This window comes from Manihot esculenta, chromosome 16, assembly GCF_001659605.2.
Source record: "Manihot esculenta cultivar AM560-2 chromosome 16, M.esculenta_v8, whole genome shotgun sequence".
Taxonomy (NCBI): domain Eukaryota; kingdom Viridiplantae; phylum Streptophyta; class Magnoliopsida; order Malpighiales; family Euphorbiaceae; genus Manihot; species Manihot esculenta.
Genome location: NC_035176.2, coordinates 31,078,881 through 31,101,009, shown reverse-complemented (window position 1 = coordinate 31,101,009; position 22,129 = coordinate 31,078,881). Strand labels below are relative to the sequence as shown.

The 22,129-nt window shown below is 34.2% G+C and overlaps 4 protein-coding genes across 6 annotated transcripts; 3 read left to right on the top strand and 1 right to left on the bottom strand.

The window, feature by feature from the left end:
* The first annotated feature begins 1,376 nt into the window (after positions 1–1,376).
* On the top strand, positions 1,377–1,976 carry LOC110603301. The gene has a single exon (XM_021740996.1). It carries the CDS (start codon positions 1,377–1,379, stop codon positions 1,974–1,976), a length of 600 nt encoding a protein of 199 aa, XP_021596688.1.
* Positions 1,977–4,279: 2,303 nt separating this feature from the next.
* Positions 4,280–7,420, top strand: LOC110604166. 2 transcript variants are annotated; one of them, XM_021742288.2, is made up of 7 exons: positions 4,280–4,453; positions 4,547–4,608; positions 4,710–4,793; positions 4,928–4,982; positions 6,311–6,446; positions 6,528–6,599; positions 6,704–7,420. In XM_021742288.2, the coding sequence occupies exons 1-7, from the start codon at positions 4,348–4,350 to the stop codon at positions 6,801–6,803; spliced, it is 615 nt and encodes a 204-aa protein (XP_021597980.1). In that variant the 5' UTR covers positions 4,280–4,347; the 3' UTR covers positions 6,804–7,420. The 2 variants fall into 2 exon arrangements, with proteins under 2 accessions (XP_021597980.1, XP_021597981.1); XM_021742289.2 differs by having other exon boundaries at positions 4,284–4,453; positions 6,549–6,599.
* An 834-nt stretch (positions 7,421–8,254) lies between these two features.
* Positions 8,255–18,650, bottom strand: LOC110604164 (zinc protease PQQL-like). Of its 2 annotated transcripts, none has more exons than XM_021742285.2 (21): positions 18,375–18,650; positions 18,043–18,289; positions 17,836–17,961; positions 17,499–17,636; positions 17,205–17,339; positions 16,848–17,105; positions 16,621–16,758; positions 16,456–16,525; positions 16,148–16,361; positions 15,536–15,641; positions 12,963–13,196; positions 11,803–11,967; positions 11,564–11,713; positions 11,386–11,477; positions 10,922–11,003; positions 10,717–10,800; positions 10,526–10,642; positions 10,295–10,405; positions 9,937–10,017; positions 8,795–8,986; positions 8,255–8,678 (listed from the first exon to the last, which is right to left on the bottom strand). In XM_021742285.2, the coding sequence occupies exons 1-21, from the start codon at positions 18,584–18,586 to the stop codon at positions 8,601–8,603; spliced, it is 3,030 nt and encodes a 1,009-aa protein (XP_021597977.1). In that variant the 5' UTR covers positions 18,587–18,650; the 3' UTR covers positions 8,255–8,600. The 2 variants fall into 2 exon arrangements, with proteins under 2 accessions (XP_021597977.1, XP_021597978.1); XM_021742286.2 differs by having other exon boundaries at positions 18,043–18,284; positions 18,375–18,614.
* Positions 18,651–19,242: 592 nt separating this feature from the next.
* LOC110604165 lies at positions 19,243–22,067 on the top strand. Its single transcript, XM_021742287.2, has 7 exons — positions 19,243–19,801; positions 20,018–20,103; positions 20,885–20,963; positions 21,048–21,107; positions 21,363–21,484; positions 21,587–21,658; positions 21,745–22,067. Exons 1-7 carry the CDS (start codon positions 19,418–19,420, stop codon positions 21,845–21,847), a joined length of 906 nt encoding a protein of 301 aa, XP_021597979.1. The 5' UTR covers positions 19,243–19,417; the 3' UTR covers positions 21,848–22,067.
* Positions 22,068–22,129: the final 62 nt, after the last annotated feature.

Sequence of the window (22,129 nt, the reverse complement as noted above, 5' to 3'; positions counted from 1 at the left end):
AGAAGCAAGGCAAGCGGAGGGTGTTGGCATTAAAGACTGACATGAGAAAGGCTTATGATCGTATAGAATGGAATTACTTGAAGCTTATTATGTTAAAGTTGGGTTTTGATGAGTCCTGGGTCTCTCGCATCATGAAAATTGTTACTTCCGTTTCTTATTTTTTTTGTGAGAGGCAGTGATGACTATGGCCCGTTAATTCCGGAAAGAGGTTTCGTCAAGGTGATCCTCTCTCTCCTTACCTTTTTATTATTTGTGCTGAAGGATTATCGGCGGTTTTGTCTAAATTCCAGGCTCAGGGTCGGTTGCATGGTGCTACTGTTACAAAGAGAGCCATTCTGGTTTCTCATTTATTTTTTGCAGATGACTCCCTCTTCTTTATTAAAGCTTCAGATAAAGAAGCGCATCAGTTGAAGTATTGCTTGACTCTTTATGAACAAGCATATAGGCAGAGGATAAATTATGATAAGTCGACAGTGATGTTTACTCCTAATACGGATTATGAGCTTCGTGCAAGTATTTGTCAATGTTTGGGAGTGCAGGAGGTGGAAAATCACGGTAAATATCTTGGCATGCCTTCGGTCGTTGGCAGAGATAAGAAATTAATTTTTAATTATGTGGTTGACAAAGTGGCGAAGCGTATCCAAGGATGGAAGACAAAATTTCTTTCTAAGGCTATGAAAGATATTCTTTTGCGTACTGTTACGCAGTCAGTTTCCAATTATATTATGTCATTGTTTTTGTTACCGGTGGATACTTGTAAAGATATTGAGACTATAATGAATAGTTTCTTTTGAGGCAATGGGAAAGACACTGGTGGTGGTATAAGGTGGTTTTGATGGAAATGGCTTGCAGTTCCAAAGGTAGTTGGTGGTTTAGGATACCGGGAATTACGACAGTTTAATCTTGCTTTAGTGGCTAAGCAGGATTGGAGGCTTTTGAAGTATCCTAATACTTTGGCTTCTAAAGTGTTAAAGGCGAAGTATTTTCCCCATTCTTATTTTTTTCAAGCTCCTGTGGGTAATGGTCTGAGTCAGATTTGGAGAAGTATTTGTGCTTCTCGCTCTATTTTAACTTATGGCTGCAGGCGACGGATTACAGATGGGCGTTCCACTCACATTTGGATTGATCCTTGGATTTTAGAAGCAGGTGATCCTTATATTCGGACTGAGGTCGCTGAGAACATGCCTTTTGTTAGAGTTTCTGATTTGATTTTGAATAGGATGTGGAATGCCGAGTTAATTCGGACTCATTTTCAGCAGCATGATTCTGACAACATTTTGCATATTCCTTTATCTCTTAAGGAATGCGATGATGATTGGTGTTGGGCTTTAAATCGAAAGGGTGAGTAGGTTGTGAAGGAAGGCTATCGTGTGGCAATGGAGGATAATCTTGCTGATGTATTTGACCATAGTTTTTCATGGTATCTCATTTGGAAAGTTGTTGTTCCAGCTAAGGTAAAGTTTTTCATTTGGCGTATTTTACGAAATGCTTTGCCTTGTAAGCATAATCTTCGAGTTCGTCATATGTATATTGATGAGTGTTGCCCCGTTTGTGGTGTTGGTATGGAAACAGACTTTCATATTCTTTATTGTTGCTCTTTTGCAAGATCTTGTTGGTTGCTGTCAAATTTAGGTTGGGTATCTTTTTCTTCTCTCAACACTATGTTGTCTTATGTTCTTACTTTTCTGTCTGTGTCTCAACGTGAAAAGGTTTTTATATTGATATGGAGCTTGTGGACACACCATAATGATATTGTATGGAATCAGATTTTTCAGCAGCCTATTTACATGGTTAATAGGGCTAGAGTAGTGTTGGAAGAATGGCAGCTGGCTCGGTTACATTTTAGAGTTACAAATTCTAGTACTAAACCACTAGCTGCAGCAGTTTGGCAACCTCCTTCCCTTGGACAATATAAATACAATATAGACATTTCAGTACAGGCTAATGGTTCATATGGGTTGGGAATGGTGGTCTGAAATTTATTGGGGTATTGTTGTGAAGGTCAACTTATGGTCGTGCCTGGTTTAATGGATCCTCTATTGGGTGAAGTGTTATATTTTAGGGAGGTATTGAGCTGGTTGAAGTCTAAAAATTATTTTCCAGTTTGTGTGGAGACATATTGTGAGCTGGTTGTTAACGCTTTGAATTCTCCACGCTCTGATGCTTCATATTTTGAGTTGATAATTAATAATTGTAAGACTCTTCTTCATGAGCTGCAGTATGTTTTGTTTGTTTTTGTTAAAAGATCAGCAAATCAAGTTGCTCATACAGTTGCAAGGGCGGCTGGTTCTATGTTTGATTTTGATTGGGGGTATACCCTCCATAATTCTTATACGACGCATTATCTTTTGATATTAATAATATAAGTTGAGTTCTCATTTTGATTCAAAAAAAAAAAATTCCTGCATTATAGATAACAGAAACTTCATCAATAATATAAACTAAATCAGATATAGTCGCTTATTTCAAACTTTGCATATATATACATAGCATCATCCTAGTAAAACCATGTGGACCTTGGTGGTGTGGTTGAATTTGAAGCTTGTGGAAGTAGCGTTGATATTTTTAGAAAATTAAAGCTTACTATTAGTGTTATTAAAGCTATAGACAATACTACGCGTACCCTCTAGCGTTAGGTAAGATGGGAGTTTTTTGAAATGAGGCTCCATATTTAATTTTATTTATATTATTTAAAGAGAATGTAAGATGAGAAGAAAATAAAAGAAAAGGAGGAGAGGAGATTAAACTATTTTAATGACCCAATCCATCAATTAATGATTAAAATAATATTTTAATTGGCCAAATATAAAATAAAGAGATTAAATTATAAAAAAATTAAGGAAAAATTACTTTTTAGTCTCTAAGGTTTAACATAATTAATACTACTGTCCTTCTATTTTAGCGACCCAACACTTAAGTCCCTCACTTTCTCTTTCGTTCAAATTCATAGTTCTTCCATCCATTTAAGCCGTTTGATCAAAAATTCAAAGATGAGAGGTGATAATTTTTTCCAAAAATACCCTTCTCTCAATGTGAAATCCTTATTTTTCTTCTCTTTCATATCTTTTTCATTCCCTTTTATCCATTATTAATTTTCCTCTCTTTTTTTTCCTCTATCTTTTTTTCATCTTTATTCTCCCTTATATTTTCTCTATTTCCTTTTGACATTGTTGATTTTTCTTTTTTCTTTTTTCTTTTTTTCTTTTTCATCTTTTTTCTCTATTTTTGTTTTTGACATTGTTGATTTTTCTTTTTTTTTTTTCTCTTTTTCATCTTTGTTCTCCCTCATATTTTCTCTATTTTCTTTTGACATTGTTGATTTTTCTTTTTCTTTTTTTCTCTTTTCCATCTTTCTTCTCCCTAAAGCATTATTTGAGAGTTGCAGAAATGGTATGAGTTATGATGAAAAAGAAAAAGAATAATCATCTACAGTAAACGGACATTGAGTTTAGGTTTGAGTTTTCTGATTTTAAAATAACGGAACTTTTAGTGAGAGTCAATTTTGTCAATTCACGTGTTCCAAACGGCTATTTTGGACGGAAGGACTACGAATTTGGACGGAATAGAAAGTGAGGGATTTAAGTATTGGATCGCCAAAATAGAGAGACAGAATTGTTAATTACGCTAAACTTCAAGAACTAAAAAATAATTTTTCCAAAAATTAAATATCTAACTTAAAATTAGAAATTAGCTCAAATTCATTAATAAAAATTAATTCAAATCCAATATTAAAAAAAAATATTACATACCATTTTTTAAATCTAAAAATCTATTCAGTCATTATAATATTTATAAAAAAATCTTAAAATAAAATAAAAAACATAAAATTAATAAAAAAAAATAAAATGGAGCATTTTTAAAATAATAAAGATTCACGCTCAGTCTCCATTGCCGAAGTCAAAACAGATGCTCCTCCTTTCCTTCGAGAGAGGTAAGTGGTTGCAAAATATTATTTATATACCCTAAAAATTTATCCTAACATAATAAAAAAAATTACATATATAATGAGTTTGACAATTTAACTGACATTATTTATAATATTACTGTACGGCTGCTTATATAATTTTTTATCTCTTGAAATTTTAATTGATATATTTTTTTTATATAAAATAAAAATAAATATTTATAAAATATTAATTTATAAAAATTAATTAAAATTATTAAAAATTAAATAAATAACTAAAAATAATTATTTATATAGATAAAATTAATAAAAATAGTTATTTATATAGGCAAAATTAATAAAAGTAATGTTTGAAAAGTATATAAAAATGGAGGTTAACGACAGCGCGAATCACTTCATAGAAACTGACCGACCGAGCCAGAGAACGATATTTGCGATTCGCGATGAAGAAGCTGGCGAGAAATTGGCGAAAATCTCAGGACTCGAAGTCATCTCTTCCAACTTGGGAAGATCCTTCCCTTGATGATTCTCGTCCCATGGACACTGAAGGTTTTCTGTTATGATGCCCAGAAATGATTAATTTTCTCAGCACCCAAATAGACGGGGATTAATTACTTTCCATCTCTGTTTTTGGATGCACAGAACAAGAAGCGTTTGTTCGAGAGCTTGAAAGGACCCAAGCTCAGCAGTCTCTTCTATGGAGGGTATGGTAATCGCAATGCTTATCGTCTATAGTTGTTAATTCCGTTACGGATTTTTTTCATCAATTTTTTTTTAATTTTGATTATTGTTAATTTTGTGGTAGCGGGTGTTCGCCGGACTTCTCTTCTGCTACGCTATGTTTCAACTGTACTCCATCTACCAACAGACAACTTCTCCATGGGAACTTGTAATTTGTAAACTAAATCAATCATCCAATAGAATGAGATTAATTATTTTTGCAGTGGTTAGATTGCTTGCTTTTTCTTTTATTTTCATTTTGGAATTTGATTTTTTTTTTTGGGTTACTCTTTTGATTAATAGAGATACCATGCTTACTTTATGGAAGATATCGATTCATGGAGGGTAATCTCTGCAGGTTCGCCTCTTTACTTGTCCCCGAACTAATTCGGACTCTTTTACTAGTCATTACATGATTTTTGTCATATCTATCTTTCTATTTTATCTATCTCATTAAGCATGGTGTTTATCCAGCATCTGTTTGCAGTTCCCACTCTCCCTTTTTACTGTAAATTAACAAGAGCAATTTTAGACACTTTATTTTTTTTTAAAAAAAATCTTTAGCAAGTTGAGCAAATTCGGGCTCAACTGAATCACTGAATCTTGCTTTAACAAGGAATTGATTAGTGCTTTTTTCCTCAGCTTCCTTCTTAAGCTCGTAAAAGAATTTTAGTTTTTGGTATCTTGATCTGAATGATAGCAAGTGGGATTGTTCCTTTATTATGGAGCCATGACTTCATTCCTGCACCACATGGCTATTCTAGAAACACAAATTATGTATCTTTGAACTCTGCTATTTCCAATGTGTAGGATCCACATACGATCACAGGCTTACATGTCTAGGATTTGACAAATTGTAGAATGAAGTGGTTTTTCTATAATCTATGTAGGATAATATGCGTGGAATAACAAGCCAATAAGAAACAAGTGTGTATCTATAAGTGAACCTGGCAAACTGAAGCTACCCAAGCGTTTTAAAACAGAAAATCAATAACTGTAATCGTCTACATTTCAATTTCTTATTGGCTTGAATTTCTATGTGACATGCTTATGTGAAATCACTGCTTCATTATAAAATTTCTCCTGGGAATCACATGTAAATGTATTTTCTCTTGTTAGCCAGCAGCTGTACATGCTCTGTTGTTTGTCAAAAGAAATTTAATATTATAGTTGCAGTAACGTTGTTTTTTTCCCTCTTGCATTTAGAAAGATCAAATAGGAAAATATATATTTTGCTTCTGATGCCATTTGTTGAATTGACCATGCCTCAAATATGAACTTCGTTTGAAGTTCATAAGGGTAACTGATGGATGTATTTCTTTGAAATAGAAAAGTGGTTCTATTCTGAAAGGGTGAACTGAATGATACTAATAAACCAGATTCACTTCGATTGGTTGCATATTTGATGGAGCTTGATCAGTCAATCACACAAATAGTTGAAATGAATACTCTTTGATTATTGATTTGCTATGCTTTTGCCTTTTCAGTGCCAAACTATTGCTAAATGCCAATTTGCCCTCATTTGTGTTGCATGTATTTATGCTGCTAATAGATCACATTGTTAAATTCTTAATTGATATCATTTAACCATTCAAATTGAATTGGTGTATCTTTTATCTTTCAATGCAATGTTCTTTCTACAGTAGTAAATGTATTTCTGTTGCTAATTTTTCAAAACTACAATAGATTGGTTAGCTGTTTTTGCATGCTCAATGGCCATTGTGGGGTTACTTCATAATTCAATGCATCGAAGGCGATGGATTTGGTACTCGAGCTTTACTGGACTCATACTTGCAGTGTTCTGGTTATATTACATGCTAAGGTACATCAAGTTTTGCCCATTTGCTGCACTAACTGGGTAGGAGCTGATATTAAGTTAAGCCTAATTTTCTCAATATTGTAGAATTATTTGTTTGTGCCACAGGATGTCAAGATTTCGATGGGATGTCCTCTGGCTTCCATTCGGTCCTCTTAGGTGGGTGTTCACTTGTCCCTGCCTCCCTTAATCTTTGACAGCTTTTTGGAATAAGTTCAGCGACTATCATTGTCTTAATTTTTTTTTTTCTCTTTAAATTGCAGCGGAGCTGTTATTTGTCTCTATATTGACCATCTACTTACCCAGTCATCAGAAGAAGTGAGAAAGCTTAGAGGCTACATGTATGCTTACAAGGCCAGCTAAATTTCTGTCAACCTCCATTTTCATTTGTTTTCTTTTATTGGGATTGAATTCATGGAGTGGGTTTTTCAAGCATGGATCACTTTTACATCTCAGAAAGAAACAACCTCCTCTTGCCTTTCTGTACAAAAACCACCGAGTTTTTCCCTTGATTTCACATGTGGTCACAAGATGGATGGCTTGAAGTTGGCATTTTGTTTCTCACAAGTAAATTTCTATAGAAGTTTGCAGGCTTTTTAAATTGCATCCCCCGTGGGCAACCCTCTTTTTTAGTCCGTGCCCACGTGTTTAGATATGATACGTTTATCTGAATGAATCTATTTATGTTCTGATGTAGTATGGTGCATCTGTGTTTAGATATGATTTGTCCATCTGAATGAATCTATTTAATAATTTATGTTCTGATGTAGTACGACCCATCTGAATGGGTAAATATTGCACCGTCCACCGTGAGTCGATATGCTCAACTCACTGATGGGTGAGAGATGTATAGACAATAGTGGTGTAATTGGAGGATGGTTGTGTTGGTGGTTTTCCAGATACTGAGACTCGAGCTACTTATTTGGCATCAAGTTGGAAACCAAAAATGGAAGTCAATAAAATTACATTTCTTTTTTTAAGTGCATATGCTCCAACTTTTGTCGTTTAACATTTACACAATCACTGAACGCTTTTCTTGATCAAATTCAACATTTGATTCATAATTTTCATTCTTAAAAAGGGAGTTTTCCATCTATGCAGTGGCCTTCGTGATCTGATCAACATACCGCTATGGCAAAAAGGTTAAGTTTCAAGCAATGATTACAACTATCTCAATGGAAAAATGAAAATCTAATTGGTCAGAAATTTCTCGACGTTTGCAAATAGAAGATCAATCCATGCATCTTTCTCACGGTGTCCAAGCTAAGGTATGCTTTTTATTGAAAATCATGTACGTTTCAAGAGCTTGAATATTGTGAAAGTTATATTGAAAATGCTATATTGCAAACTATGAATAAAAACTTTAAAATACGTGAAATTTAATTTAAAAATTAATTCACAATTTTTTGATTAATAAAGAAAAAAAATATAATTAACAGAAAAAAGTTAAATTTAATAATAATACATAAAGAAATAATGAAAATAAAAATATTTATTTTAAAAGACTATTTTATCATTGAAATAAAACTTAAAAATCATATTGTAATTTATGTTAAATGTTTTAAAATCATTTATCTATTGATTAAAATTGTAACTAATCTAAAATAAAAAAATATAAATACAATTCTTCACAAAATATTTAGATTATTTTATCTAAAATCCTATTCCACAAATTTAGATAAAAAAAAGCAACTCATGTTTTCTTTTTAAGAGAATTGTGGCACATGCCTTCTTAAGTACTAGAAAACATTCTTTTTCTCCCCTAGATTATGCTCAAGGGTATCGCATTTCAATCCTTATGATCCAAAGCGAAAAACTAAATACGGAACTCAAATATTCCTTATCATCTGCGTTACAGTAAAAGCGTCCACAATGTTTTAAGAAAGATCGGTTACGCAACCAATGTTGCTCCATAAAAATAATAATAATACTAATAAATTGATGAATGATACAGACTAATTAGATCATAAAATGAATAAAACATATGATGCTCATGTATCAATCTAGATGTTTCCCCTAAATCAGAAGTGGTATTTATTTTTCCTGGAGCTAAATGCCCGTAATCGAATCTTTAGTAAATGATACTAACTTCCTGCAGAAAATCCCTGTCCTTCAATAGGTATATAAAACTCAGCTCAGCAAAGGAAAAGGCATCCTAATCTATGATCTCCGATTGCTTCTTGCGTATCTCCAAAAAGTGAAAGCCAATACAGTAAAACAGGCAATACTTGCTCCGATCTGCGACCACCATTATGCTAAAATATGTTAAACGGGGAAAGAGCAGACACCTGACCTGAACAAATAGGGATTTCAACGGTTTCTAGAAATTGTAGTGATGTACTAAACATACAGACCTTGGCATCTCTGGCATAGATCTGAGTAGATTTGAAGAATGACCTCAGCAACTGGAAGCGAGATGTTTGAGGCATTAAAATGACTGCAGTATACTGTTTTTTGCAAGGATAAGGCAGTATCCCTTGCAGGGTCGACTGCACTGTTGTTGTTGTAAGAGACTGTCTAACATTAGAACGTCCTTCATCTTGAATCTGCTTCAGAAAATAAAATTCTCATAATTACAGCAATGAAGGGAACTTAAAAGAACAAAAAAAGTATGCTATTTTAGTGCCTGCGACAACAACTGTGCTGCGGTTGCCACAGGATGACCACTCATTCCACTACTAAAAGATAGGTTCTGCAAAAGGAAAAAAGGAAGAAAATTCTAGGCAGGGGAAAATGAATTACATCTACATATCTCACATATGTATGTGCACAAGGATGCTCACCAGTACCAACTATATAAAATGCTACAGGCACACCATCTTGCTACTGGTTAACATATAGTCGTAAATGAACAAATGTGCTCGTAAGCTGTTTGAGACTTAGCTCGAAATAAGTTTGGCTTGGCTTGATTCATTATCTAAACAAGCCAAATTCGGGCCCAATTTTAACCTCAAGCTTATAGATATTTGGGCTCATTAAGACTCGAGTTTGTTTGTTTATAGGTACACGAGTTGACTTGTAAATATGCTTGTTTAATTAAAACTATTTAATTTTGAACTTATTATTTTTAAACAAAATTCATTAGGATTGTAAATAAATCGAGCTGCTTATGAGCTAATCAAGACTTGACTTTATAAAAACTCAGCTCATCTTATCTCATTTGTTAAACAAATAAAGCTTGAAGTTATTGATATTCAGATTGAGTTTAGCTCAAGCTCAAAAATTTTTTAATGAACTAAACTTGAACTCTTCAAACTTGCTCAATTCGGTTTGTTCATACCCTTATTAAACATAGTCCTAAACTCTGGTATTATATGGTTAAAATAAAGTATAAATTGCTTGATTTTTCAGCTTCATTATTAACTATAATTGTTGTTGCAACTCCAGACCTCATTACCTCAATAGAGAGCATCACTCCCATGAAATGAAGACTTTTAGATTCAAAAACAGTCAATTACACAAAATAGAGAAAATGCAAATTGAAAATACCACCAACCTCAAAGGCATTGCCCAAATCACCGTCATAGATTCTTGACTGGTAGCTCCGTAAAATCCTTTCCAGCCAATAGATATTCTCCTGAAAGATCAATCTGAAATCAGCACTATGTTTAAAAGAGTATAACTTACAATTTCTTATATTCATGAGCTCTCTGGATTCTCCTTTAGATGGGCCCTGAAAGGAGAAGGAAGGCGGGAATGCCAACACTATCTATATTGTGAGATCACTTGGGGGCTGGGGCAAATAAAAAAAGGAAAATGAGGAGTTATGCAACTACTTAGCACTGAAATGGTATCACCTTGGTTGCCAAATGGGAATTAAATTTTTCAAATTTTAGTTAATTAATAAACTTAACCTGCAATCCATTTTCATGGGCCCTTTGCTCAAGTTCTAGTACAGTTGCAACATCCTCGACTAATGGTCCTTCCTCTTGAAGCCGAAGTATTTCATCCAAAGCAAGATCAAGCTATTAAGAAGTATTCCACAACAGGGGGCAAATTAACTGATTGACACTTAAGTTGAAATCAATAAATAAAATTAAATGAAAAGAGAAAAAAGTACAATCACAGATAAAAAAATACCATACCAGCTTTGAGGATATTTCAGGATCACAAGAAAAATTTATGCTAATGTCTCCACGTATATCGCCAGTTCTAGAAGGTCTATTACCACCAAGGAACACAGAGACACCAGCAGAATAGATCTGGGACAGAAAGGTGTAAAAGAACCATCTAGCAAACAGGTAACCACACAAAGTAAAGCATAAGAGATGCACACCTGCCCATGCTTGAAACGTAGCACCTGCATTATTTTTGTTTCAAGAAGTTTGCTCAGGAAGCCAATACGATGAATCTCTTCTACCTGGTAATTAATTTTTTTCCAACAAAAAAACCTCAATGATAAGTAATATGAAAGTCATAAAAAAAACCAGTGACTATCAATTATATGAGCTATTGATTGATAGATCAAAACAGCCACCAACCATTGTTCCATTCTTCAGCACCACAGGAAAGCTTAGCTGAACTGAACATTGGGCTTCCACCATGGGGCTTCGAACCACTTCTCTACAAGAACATTGAATGTGTTGGAACACATCTCAATCCAATGAAAATTAACATGCTCACAGACTGAGAAACATGGGTGCTAGTAATGAATATCTAGGAAATTTCACTATTGTCCCAAATTCAAAAGAAAATTATGGACCAGGAATGAAGATATTAGGCTAGACAAAACAATAAGGCTAATTGATTGCCTGACCGAGAGAGAAAGAGAATGATTGACTGTTTCATCATAGAAAAAATAAAATCTTTTGAAATCAAGGACAATCAATCTTAACCAGTTGGTCCAACTGACAATCACTAAATAGAGCCTTCTGGTTGGCTGTCTTCAATGTTGAATGATAGCCATGTACATTTCTACCACTAGCATAGATAATAAAACATATACCTTATCATGCTTGTAGGAAATGTGAATGGTAATCCTTTGAGGTCATCCCGGTTAAAGTGGAGAATAGGTTCAGGAGGTTTTGTTATTCCACCCTGTATGGATAATCACAATCAATAAATGCAATATTTAACATCTCCAGTTCTCCATATTCACATCCTTAGAAGGACTATCAACTCACCAAATACTGCAATATCAGAGGAAGTGCAACAGTGGGATCAAGATTTCCAACAATTACAACAGTAAAAGTTGAAGGATCCTTAAAACAGTTGTTAAAATATTCACAAGCCTTTAGTGGATCAACTTTTCGTAGATCCTTTATTCTAATAGGCTGCAAAAACATAAAACAAACAGAAGTTACAAGAAGGCAAACTCCATGTGGAAAGCAACAGTGAGCCCGACAGAGGAAATCCATCATACCCTAAAAAAATAGGAGCTCCCATAGTTGAGCTCCTTGACTCGGTCTGCAAAAGCAGTATAAGGATCTCTCTCTTGAGCACGAACTGCTTCCTCTGCCATTTGCATCACTATTTTGACATCTTCTTCTCCAGGTATTACATTTGTAGTAAATAGTTGATAGACAAGCTGTAGGAATAAGTATATTAAAAGCTAATAGGTTAAATCATCCTTACTGTACTATTTAAAATATAATAGTTAGAACATAGGAGCAAATAGTTGCCTAAAATTTAAGGCAAGCATTATATACATTGGGTTTAGTGAACCAGAATATGATATTGTCAATGACAGGAGAGCATAATGGGCATTTCTAGCTTGAGAGTGTAAGATAGAGAAACAAAATAGTTTCCCATATCCTCTGAATCCTCAAATCTGAAGGAGTTATTGAATGCAAATATGATGATCAAGGTGATATTTATTGGTGATACATCCAACACAATACAGCATGATTGTCCTCTTCTCATCAGCCTAAATTTTGCATAGGCTATTGAAGCCCCACCAGACATTAAACAAAGTGGCTGAACGTATTTAGCTATTGATAAAAGTATCCCATTCTCTTTCTACAAAACATAAGATGCTTATGACGTCAATCACTTTTTTTATTGGACAAGGGATATGAGGGGAGCAATTTGCTTTTGCCCCACATAAAACGCGGAAGTGCCACTCCACCCACATAAAATGATGAGATAGACATGAAGGTCGAACAGAGACAAGGAAAACCAAAATACAAGTTATGTTGGGAGAAAACACATATAAGTTAAGAAAACATGGAATCAAATGGATAAAAAAGGCAATAATATGTAGCATTTTCTTACTGGACTTAATTGGGTTTATATGAGATTGAACTGAGATGCTAGATTATGACCACTACAGCATGTAAGTGATGTTGGCAGTCTGCAATTCATTGTTCTGATCCTATCCACCCCACCCAAACACAAAATAAGGGAAAGAAAAAAAAAAAATCCCCTGATGACTCATAGATTCAAGAACAGATCCTAATTTAAATTAATTGTAACAAAAATGGCATTCCTTTTTAGACTTGCAGGTATAACTGTGAGAGATATAATAGTCCACCATCATAAGCATAAGAAACGCACAAATATGACAAATATAACAAAGCAAACCTGCAAAGCTGTTTCTAGGTCTGAGGGTGAACAATCTCCAGAAAAAGTTCTCATGTAAGCTCCAATTTTTGTACCGACTTCAACTCTCTTACCAGCAAGCATATCCGTTAGAACTGATGGTCTATAACCAAATATACCAATTTCTCCAGCAATGGTTGATCCCAGTGAGCATGAAAAATAATCACTTTCTGGGATTTCGGACAGGCCACCATATGAGAACCCTGTAAAAAGAACCTGTTGGAACAAGTAGTTAACCAGAATTAGTGGCTTCCACAAAACCAATTGTATTCTTAATTCAAAAGTGGCACAAAAATCCAATGCATTGAGAGATAGGTGCTCTTATATGGCACTAAAATTCAATATCCAAAAAAGGAACCATAGCAGAAATTTGAAAAAATTAAGGGAAAAAATAAAGAAAAACATAATGGGCCCAACTTTTAGTTTAGATGAAAATACATCTGCTGAAATTCTGTAAGGTACCACTGCATCAACTTCAGACACATCTGGTGTCTACTTGATCATTAACATTGTGATAACCAGAAAGCTGTGCCAAGAGAAACTTTGATTTAACCAAATAGTAACCCCAGATAACGCCAATGATCGGGAAATCCATTCCACAGAAATATGCTATGTTTCAGTTTGCTGGAGCAAGAGAATTGCCCAAAAAGCACAAATCAATATAGGAAAAACACATTATTGATAAGAGTTGACAGAGAACTCTGTCCTCAACAATGCTATACACTGAAAAGAACTTAATGGAGTCAGCTTCATGCAATAAGCATTATTAAGACTTCTTTACTTGAGTTATGATTCTCTCTTTATTCATTTCTCACTTTCTTTTGATCAGAGATTGGGCTGTTGAGCCTTGAATTGATCCTGTTAGATCACTGTTCACACAGTAAACCGTTTAAAATGATTAAAATACACCATATCAACAATAACAACTCAATCTGACTCCCAAACTAGTTGAAATCGGTTATGTGGATCTTTTGTCACAAGTCAACTTTGTTAGAAGCTAAGTCCACATTAACATTCAAGACTTGTAAATCCTTTGATATCACTTCCCTTCACGACCCACATCATCTTAGGCCTTCCCCTTCCCTTTCATACTACTTCCCCTAATAAATAAGGGTGTGTAGTCCTAGTTCTCATACAATTCAAGCGAAGAACTGAAACGAGAAACAAAACTTTGATTCTTTGACTTGGAACCAAAGGGTTCCGGTTCGGTTCAACTCTAGGTAATTTTAGTTTGGCCTTAGTTTGGTTTGATTCAAGTTTTGGTTCTATTTCTACTTTAATTTTGATTTCAATTTCATACCTTAATTTCATTTAAATAGTAAACAATTTTAAATTTCCAATAGCAAAAGAATAATAAAAAATAATAATTTTAACAATAAAATAGTAATATTATTAAAATAAAAAAAATATCATAAATAATTCTTCATAAAGATATTATATTATCTTAATAACAGTACTATATTATCTTTTATATATTTTTTAGTTATAAGATTTTTAATTAAAAGATACATGTATAATTAACTTGTAAAAGTATACTAATGAGTGGTTAACATATGACTCAGCCATATAATTAAGGATTAGAAGATAATTTAATGTATTTATGATTGAAAATTTATTTTCAACTAGAAAAATAAAAGATAATATTAAATTATATGCACTTATATGATTTTATTAAAATTATCCAATATATCTACAAACATACGTATAAAGTTGATTCTTCAATTCGGCCCTGGTTCGAGACAATTCCATCTTTTTGGTTCTTGATGAAGGGAAACCAAAGCAGTAAATATAAGTTCATTTCTTAGAGTAATCATTCTTTTTTGGTTTTAATACAGGTGCTTCAATTTGGTTTGGAACCTCAAGGAACCATGCATGGGCCTACCACTAACTTATTACACTTCCTCAGTGAGGCATTTGACACTCTATGTTGGACATGACAAAGCCATCTTAATTGTTTCTCTCTTATTTTATCTCTAATATGTGCTACATGTATTATTTAACATATGTAGTCATTCCTTATCCAAAAGTACACTACCTATCCTTAAAATTATTCATACAAGTGCTTCAATTCGGCTTGGAACCTCAAGGAACCATGCATAGCCCCACTACTAACTTATTACACTTCCTCAGTAAGGCATTTGACACACTATGTTGGACATGACAAAACCATCTTAAATGATTCTCTCTTAATTTTTTCTCTAATATGTGCTACATGTATTATCTAATAGTAATATATGTAGTCATTCCTTACCTTATCCAAAAGTGCACCACCTCAACCTTAAAATTGTTCATATGGTAACTTTAGAAGTAATTACTTTTTTGCTTGTATCTAAAAAACTGAGTTTTAATCTAATTTGCTTCATATCCCTGAAGCCTACACAGAAACATGAACAATGTGCCACTGCCACTATAAACAAAAATAAATAAATAAAAGGAGTGAACATGCTAAACTGCGAATATTGAGATCTTATACAAATATTGTGTCAACTACTGAATGAAGTTCAAAAAATGGGCAATTTTAGTATTAGATATTGCACTTCCTACATGAAATTTACCTGATCATCAAGTAAGTCTGTACATTTATAGCAAACTCGCATGCCATTGGATAGGATTAATTCAGAAGCTCCAATATTTGAATAGTCAAGCTGATGCAAGATACTCCTGTAGTAATTCTTTAATTATTAGGTTTGTAATATTGTAATCAATTAATGCAGCCACTCACATAGAATGAGGTGTTGCAAATAAGCCATTTGGCTAACCATCTCAGTATATGAAATGACAATGTTTCATACAAAACATTTAGTCATGCCAAAAAGACACAAGTAGAAGAAAGGACACAACCTGCATATATGTATTTGTGATGTTACTTTGACAAGGAAGTGAGAAGACCAAGGGAGAAACAGAGAGAATGGTATATTAAGAGCATGTTCTGGATTGAGCTTTCCACTGCTTAGTTGGAAAAGCAGAATTTAAGATGTCTAAAAGAAATGAAAAAAAAAAGTTGTTTTGTTGGTTTGAAGTTTTTATAACTAGAAACAGTTCAAATTTAAATTAGAATCAAATTTTAAAGGTCTTCAATAAACATGTTAAGATGGTGTTTTTCTCAACAACTCAAACATCAACAACAAACAGACCCTAATACGAAGGAACATGACAGTTGACTTTACCCTGGATTTGGCTTTGTATCAACAATTTCCTCAGGAATTTTTTCATCATCCCATGGACTAATGCTCCCTTCCTCCTCAAGATTACTTATTTTCAACAGCACTCTTTTCAGACCATCAACTGTTGCAGAAGCTCGGGGTTCAATTGTCTTTACAACACAGCTACATGATGTTCGTAACTTCTCCGAATACTTGGACACCTCTAGTGCAGATATCTCTATGAAACATAAATCATGGCATGAACTATCATAACTAATCTATTATAGTTTTCAGAAACCAGTTTATATAAACATGCAGTAACAGGTACTCACGAGGTAGAATTGTTTTTTGAAGTTGAGCTTCATACTCAATCCCAACAACAGGTTCATTTCGAAGAAAATGCTGCAAATGCAAAGAACAGAAATTATTTGGACACATCCATTAAGAACTCCAAGTTAATCATTGGAAGTTATAAGAAAGCTACTGTCTCAATGTACTTGTAAATATTCATCTCGCAAGTTGGTTGATTGCATTTGATCACGCTCCAGATAGGCAGACTCAATCTCAGCCATTAGTAAAGCTCGAACAATAGATATTTCACGTTCTGAAAAACCATGTAACCGTACCCTGGCAACCTAAAATATAGGATAGCTATAAATACTGAATATAATAATGGAAACAAAAAAGAAAAAGCAAATAATTTTAATTCAAAATGAAGACACACCTCAAGGAGCATTGATTCTAGGGCCAGCAGAGTGCCTTTCTCTTTACAGGATGAAGTCATTATACAAGCCTTCAGTGGAGAAACTATAACATCTGCTGCCGCTGAGCAAGAGAAATAGGGTGGATCCTTTCTGCGTGATAATTTGAAGAATCTCTGGTTTAGAGCATAGAGAAACATGGATTCTACAAGCATACTCTTGTAGTCCTTCACCTTCTTGAGTTCCTCTGCAGGCATCTTGTAGCTTATCATCACTGCAGACTGCCACAAGCCAATAATGACAACAACGTTAAATAGAACTTCGGTATTCCAGTAGATTTATTTGAATTTCTCATACATTGTTGAGTTTCACGCACTAACCCCAGCCGCTTCAGATTCAACAAAACACGAAAAACGTGGTTCCTCGTGGGGTGGAACTTCAAATACAGGTATCAATGGGGGGTCACGTTCTGGACATTTCTGCCCGAAATGCATCTTTATTAACTCAACTACACTCTAGAGGAAAAGAGAGAGGATCAGGTGTTGATGAGAAAATGCAAGTAAAACACAATGCTAGAATTCAAGGAGCTCTGAAGAATATCAAATATTGTTGCAAAAATCTGGAGTAGAATACTCAAATTGCAATAGGACATATATAAATAAGCCTGTTCAAACCTTGGTATCAGAAAAATCTCCAACAGCTATCACTGCCATGTTCTGCAGATGGTACCATTTCCTGTAAAACTGCTTTACAGTCTCAGCAGAAACTGTCCGGATCACCTTCTCTAGTCCAATTGGTAAGCGGTCAGCATACTGCAAAGAAACAAGGTTTTATATAACATGATAAGAAAGCTACCACATCACTGGAGTAAGGAAGAAAAATCACAAGGCAAAAGAACCAGATCTCAGCACGCTAAAGAACCAAAGAAGCCTAAAAAATGCATTTATCAGGCAACAGCTTGCTAATTAATCTACAAACACCAACCAAAAGCTTGAAAATTAACAGCAATACCTTTGAACCTTCCATCATTAGAATCCAATGAGCATCTTGCATTCTTCCACTAGCATTCCTATTCCCTCTATATTCTTCCATAACAGCTCCTCTTTCTTTCTCCAAATCATCTTTTGATACCCTAACCTAAACAATTTGCATAGTCATACCACACTAGTATAAGAAGCCTTACCCAAAAACAGACAAAGAAATGAGGTCATTTGATACCTCAGAACTGAATTCAGCCAAGACGGAAATGGCCTGAGATAGCAATTCCGGCTTATCAACAGGCACAAATAGTTCATACACAGTCTCATCAGCAGAAGTGACCGCATTTTGACAAGCACCAAACTCCGCCCCAATACTCTCAAGAAATTTAACAATATCGTGATTCGTGTATTTCGAAGTGGCGCTAAAAGCGAGATGCTCAACTATGTGAGCCACTCCTCGCTCCTCCTCCTCTTCCAAAACTGAGCTGCCACAAACCCAATGAATCAGCCCCTAAAACCACAACAACAACCCCGACAGATATCATAAAATTTGAAAATTGGTGAAAGTACCCAGCCTTGACGGCCAGAGCGAGAGCTGCACGCATTCGAGGCTTGGAATTCCGACGAACATAGTAAATGAGGCCATTGTCGAGGCGGCCGTATTCAGCACCGAAGGGTTGGCCCTCTAGAACTTGGTCCAGGTCGACATTAACCAGTTTCAGTGACCGGAAGCCATGCTTCTTGGCGATCTGCGAGGTCGTCTCGGCCGGAAGCAAATCCATCACTCTCTCCCTAACCTATCGATTTCCCCTTTTTTTAACTACAGAGAGGACAATCTTTAAGACAATTCGCCAATGATTATTTTCAATAAACTTTCTTTTTTTTTTTTCCAAAATATTATTTATTTATTATTAAAATTATAACTTTTTTAATATTAATAAAGTGATCTAGATGAACTTTAATATATATAAAAATTGTTAATATAATAGTATTTATAAATTCATTCAGCTCTGTTTTAACTAATTCATATGAGTATCTATCCAATTACAGCATGTCTAAAAAAGAATTTTACTTCTTTTCTTTTTCCAAAATTCTCATCTAAATATATCCTTCTCTTATTCTTTTTATTTTTATTTTTATTTTTATTAAATTTTTAGAGTCAAAGTGATACTATAAATGTGGATAATAATTTTATCCAAAAAAATTTTTAGATAAATAATAATTATTTAAATTATTTGGATAGAGTATATTCCTCGCTGTTAGTGTTTGCAGTTGCATATGTTTTCTTTCTTTTGCTATTTTGAAACTATATTTTTATTCGTATAAAATAATATTTTAATATAGAATAAAAATTTATATGAGCTTAATTTAATTTAATTTAATTTTTTATTAAAAATAAAAAATTAATTCTTTTTAATTTATAAAATTTTTATTTAAGAAAAAAAATATGTTCTCAAACTGGAAGAGCGAAAAGGAGTTTAAACCCAAACCCAGCTTGGCAAAAACCCTATCCAGAGGAAGAAGAAGCACAATCTGACAACGGTCTACAGAATCCACACTCTTCAAAACCGCAACCCTCTGTAACTCTAGCTGAAACTCGCCTCTTCTCCCAAATGCTCATCTTGCAGCCTTGCTCGTCTTCTCTTTGTCCCCAGCCCACGCTCAGCTATCAATTATCCTGCCACCGCTTCTCTTTTCCCCCAGTCTCAATAGTTGCTTTTCCAAAACAGAACCATTATGTTCGAACTGGTGTTTCATTGGTTGGTGCTAAACTGAATCGTGCTCAGAGAAGGAGCAATCAAAGTGTAAATACAGAGATCGAAGAAGAGCAAGAGAATGGTGAAGATTATTATGATGACGATGGTGATGGTGAAAATGAATTATCGTCGCACAGTAGATTTACTGGGAGGAAAGAAGAAAGGGATTATGACAGAGATCCTGAATTTGCTGAAATTCTTGGGAGTTGTCTTGATGACCCACAAAAAGCTCAAACAAAAGTAAGCCTTTTTTTTCGGGTGCCCATTATTTTTAGTTTTGTCTGTGGCTTTTAGTTTAATCTTCATTTTGTCTTCAATAATTGTTTGGTGTTTAATATTTCTGTAGCCGAGTTACTGAGAGATATTGAGGAAATGCAGTTAATCTCTTTGTGTTAAATGTTCCTTATCCAATATTGTTTTGTGGGCTTTAGTTGATATTGTTGTTGGATAATTCAGATGGAGGAGAGATTGAAGAAGAAAAGAAACAAGGTTTTGCATACAAAGACGGGTTCAGCTATACCCATGAAGGTCACGTTCAACAAGTATGTGTGCTTAGATGCTGTCTAATGTTAAGTGAAATGCCTAGTATATTCAAGTTCCCTTATATAAACACGTAAATGCATGTTTACATCATTGGATCTAAGTTCTTATGTTTATTCAAAATCATTTAGCCTTCATTTGTTTCAATCTGATTATCTGAAGTGCTACTCATTTCGTTGGTTTCACTTATTTGTATCGTTTTAATAGTTCTTTAAGAAAAAGGAAGGGATTTGAGAATTTCAATATATAGTATGAAAGCCAGTTGTTCAAACTTAGGTTTTCTGCCGCTGATCCTGCTCGGTGGAAACCTACTCAATAAACTCTGTCATTGAATGATGTATTGAGACTATAGTGAGAGTAAGGATCTACTGCTTAATAAAAGCACTTCGTTGAATACATTAGTTAGAGAGGGTTAAAATATGATCTAAAAAAAAACTGATAAGTTTTAATCATAAAAACAATAAAACGACAAAATAGGTAATTAAACAATTGACAGAAATACTAGGTATTCTACACCATAATATTTTGGACCATGGACATGTTCTGGGCTCGCCAAATTTATTCCAACTATCAATAGATTCTAAATTTCATTGGGCGCTGACAATTCAGGATTATTTTTTTCTTATTCTTGGAGAAGAGCAATTTTTAGGTATCGATTAGCTGTGGCTTTCCAGACAAAGATATGTTATAGTTTATTTGCCTTTTCCTATTTTATGATGCCCTACTTCTCATTTCAAAATGTGAAATCAACTAAGTAAACTCTCCAATGGCTGGCATCACCAGATTTGGTTTCTCAAACTCATACATATGGTTTGAGTTCTACAATGCTCCACTGGAGAAAGATGTCTCCTTAATTTGTGATGTAAGTGAATTCTCTTATTGAAAAAAAAAAAAAAGGAGAGATATTTGTCTATGAAATCGTTTTGTTGATCTGGCTTGTATGCAGGCAATAAGGTCATGGCACATAATTGGACGCCTTGGTGGTTGCAATTCCATGAATATGCAGGTAAATATTTTCCATTTTTAAATTAGTTAATCAGAAGTATCAAAATCCCCCAGTAGAATTTTTGAGAACTGAAATGGCATATTATTTTGTTGCTTGAACTTTAGGCAATACCGATTGAGCCATGTAAGGTTTAACTTTCCCAACAGGAGATCATAAACTTGCAAGTGCATTTGTCATGCTTACATAGTTTGTTTATTTCTGTCTAGGGAAAAGCTATATATGAATATAGTTTGCTTACAATTTTTTTCTTTGCAGTTGTCACAATCAACTTTCAGCAAAAGGCCAAATTATGATGCTATTCAAGGAGCAAATGTGACACCAACCACATTTTACAATATAGGGGATTTGGAGATTCAGGACAACTTGGCGCGTATATGGTATGAGGATTGCTTTGGTATTTAATGGAATTGACGGTATTTGTCTCAGTATATGGGATGCTTAATATATGATTCATACTCGATGGTGACCAAAATTTGCAGGGTGGATATTGGAACCACAGAGCCGTTGCTTCTGGATGTTTTGATTAATGCATTGACACAGATAAGCTCCGAGTAAGCTACTGCTTGGTCTATTGCTTTTGAGCTTTCACTGGTGGATATAAAATAGTGATCCTTGATTGTTGTCTTGTGTTTGACAGCTATGTAGGAATTAAGCAGATTATGTTTGGTGGATCTGAATTTGAGAGTTGGAAGGAAAACTGGGCATCAGAAGATGCAGGTTGCAGCATCCACAAGATTTAGTATTTTGTTAAGCAAAAACAGAATAGTCAGAGGGTGCATTTACTTGTCCTTTTATTGTGTAAATATTAAGTAACAAGAGATGCAAGAAAACGATTAGAAATCAATAGATTTTTACGTGTGATCGAAGAGGTGTATTTGTGGAAAGTAGGATAAGATTTACCAATTTAATAGTCATACTTGCAAGGCATCTATATTTTACAACATGCTTTGCATTTAACAACCGTCCATTAGTACCTAAAACCTGATTATTGAAATCCGCAATCTGTTTTCATTACTTGCATG

Bases quoted from the DNA above. Each gene is read 5' to 3' on its own strand.
- LOC110604164 (XM_021742285.2), bottom strand. From the start codon at position 18,586: ATGGATTTGCTTCCGGCCGAGACGACCTCGCAGATCGCCAAGAAGCAT. The intron at 17,340-17,498 runs GTTTGAACAGGC...CTTTTCCTCTAG, and splicing joins GAGATTTTTCTGATACCAAG to AGTGTAGTTGAGTTAATAAA. The intron at 11,004-11,385 runs GTATATGTTTTA...ATGTTCTTGTAG, and splicing joins TTTCCTACAAGCATGATAAG to AGAAGTGGTTCGAAGCCCCA.
- LOC110604166 (XM_021742288.2), top strand. From the start codon at position 4,348: ATGAAGAAGCTGGCGAGAAATTGGCGAAAATCTCAGGACTCGAAGTCA. The intron at 4,454-4,546 runs GTTTTCTGTTAT...TTGGATGCACAG, and splicing joins TCGTCCCATGGACACTGAAG to AACAAGAAGCGTTTGTTCGA. The intron at 4,983-6,310 runs GTTCGCCTCTTT...AAACTACAATAG, and splicing joins ATGGAGGGTAATCTCTGCAG to ATTGGTTAGCTGTTTTTGCA.
- LOC110604165 (XM_021742287.2), top strand. From the start codon at position 19,418: ATGCTCATCTTGCAGCCTTGCTCGTCTTCTCTTTGTCCCCAGCCCACG. The intron at 20,104-20,884 runs GTATGTGTGCTT...TGGCATCACCAG, and splicing joins ATGAAGGTCACGTTCAACAA to ATTTGGTTTCTCAAACTCAT. The intron at 21,485-21,586 runs GTATGAGGATTG...CAAAATTTGCAG, and splicing joins GACAACTTGGCGCGTATATG to GGTGGATATTGGAACCACAG.
- LOC110603301 (XM_021740996.1), top strand. From the start codon at position 1,377: ATGGAGGATAATCTTGCTGATGTATTTGACCATAGTTTTTCATGGTAT.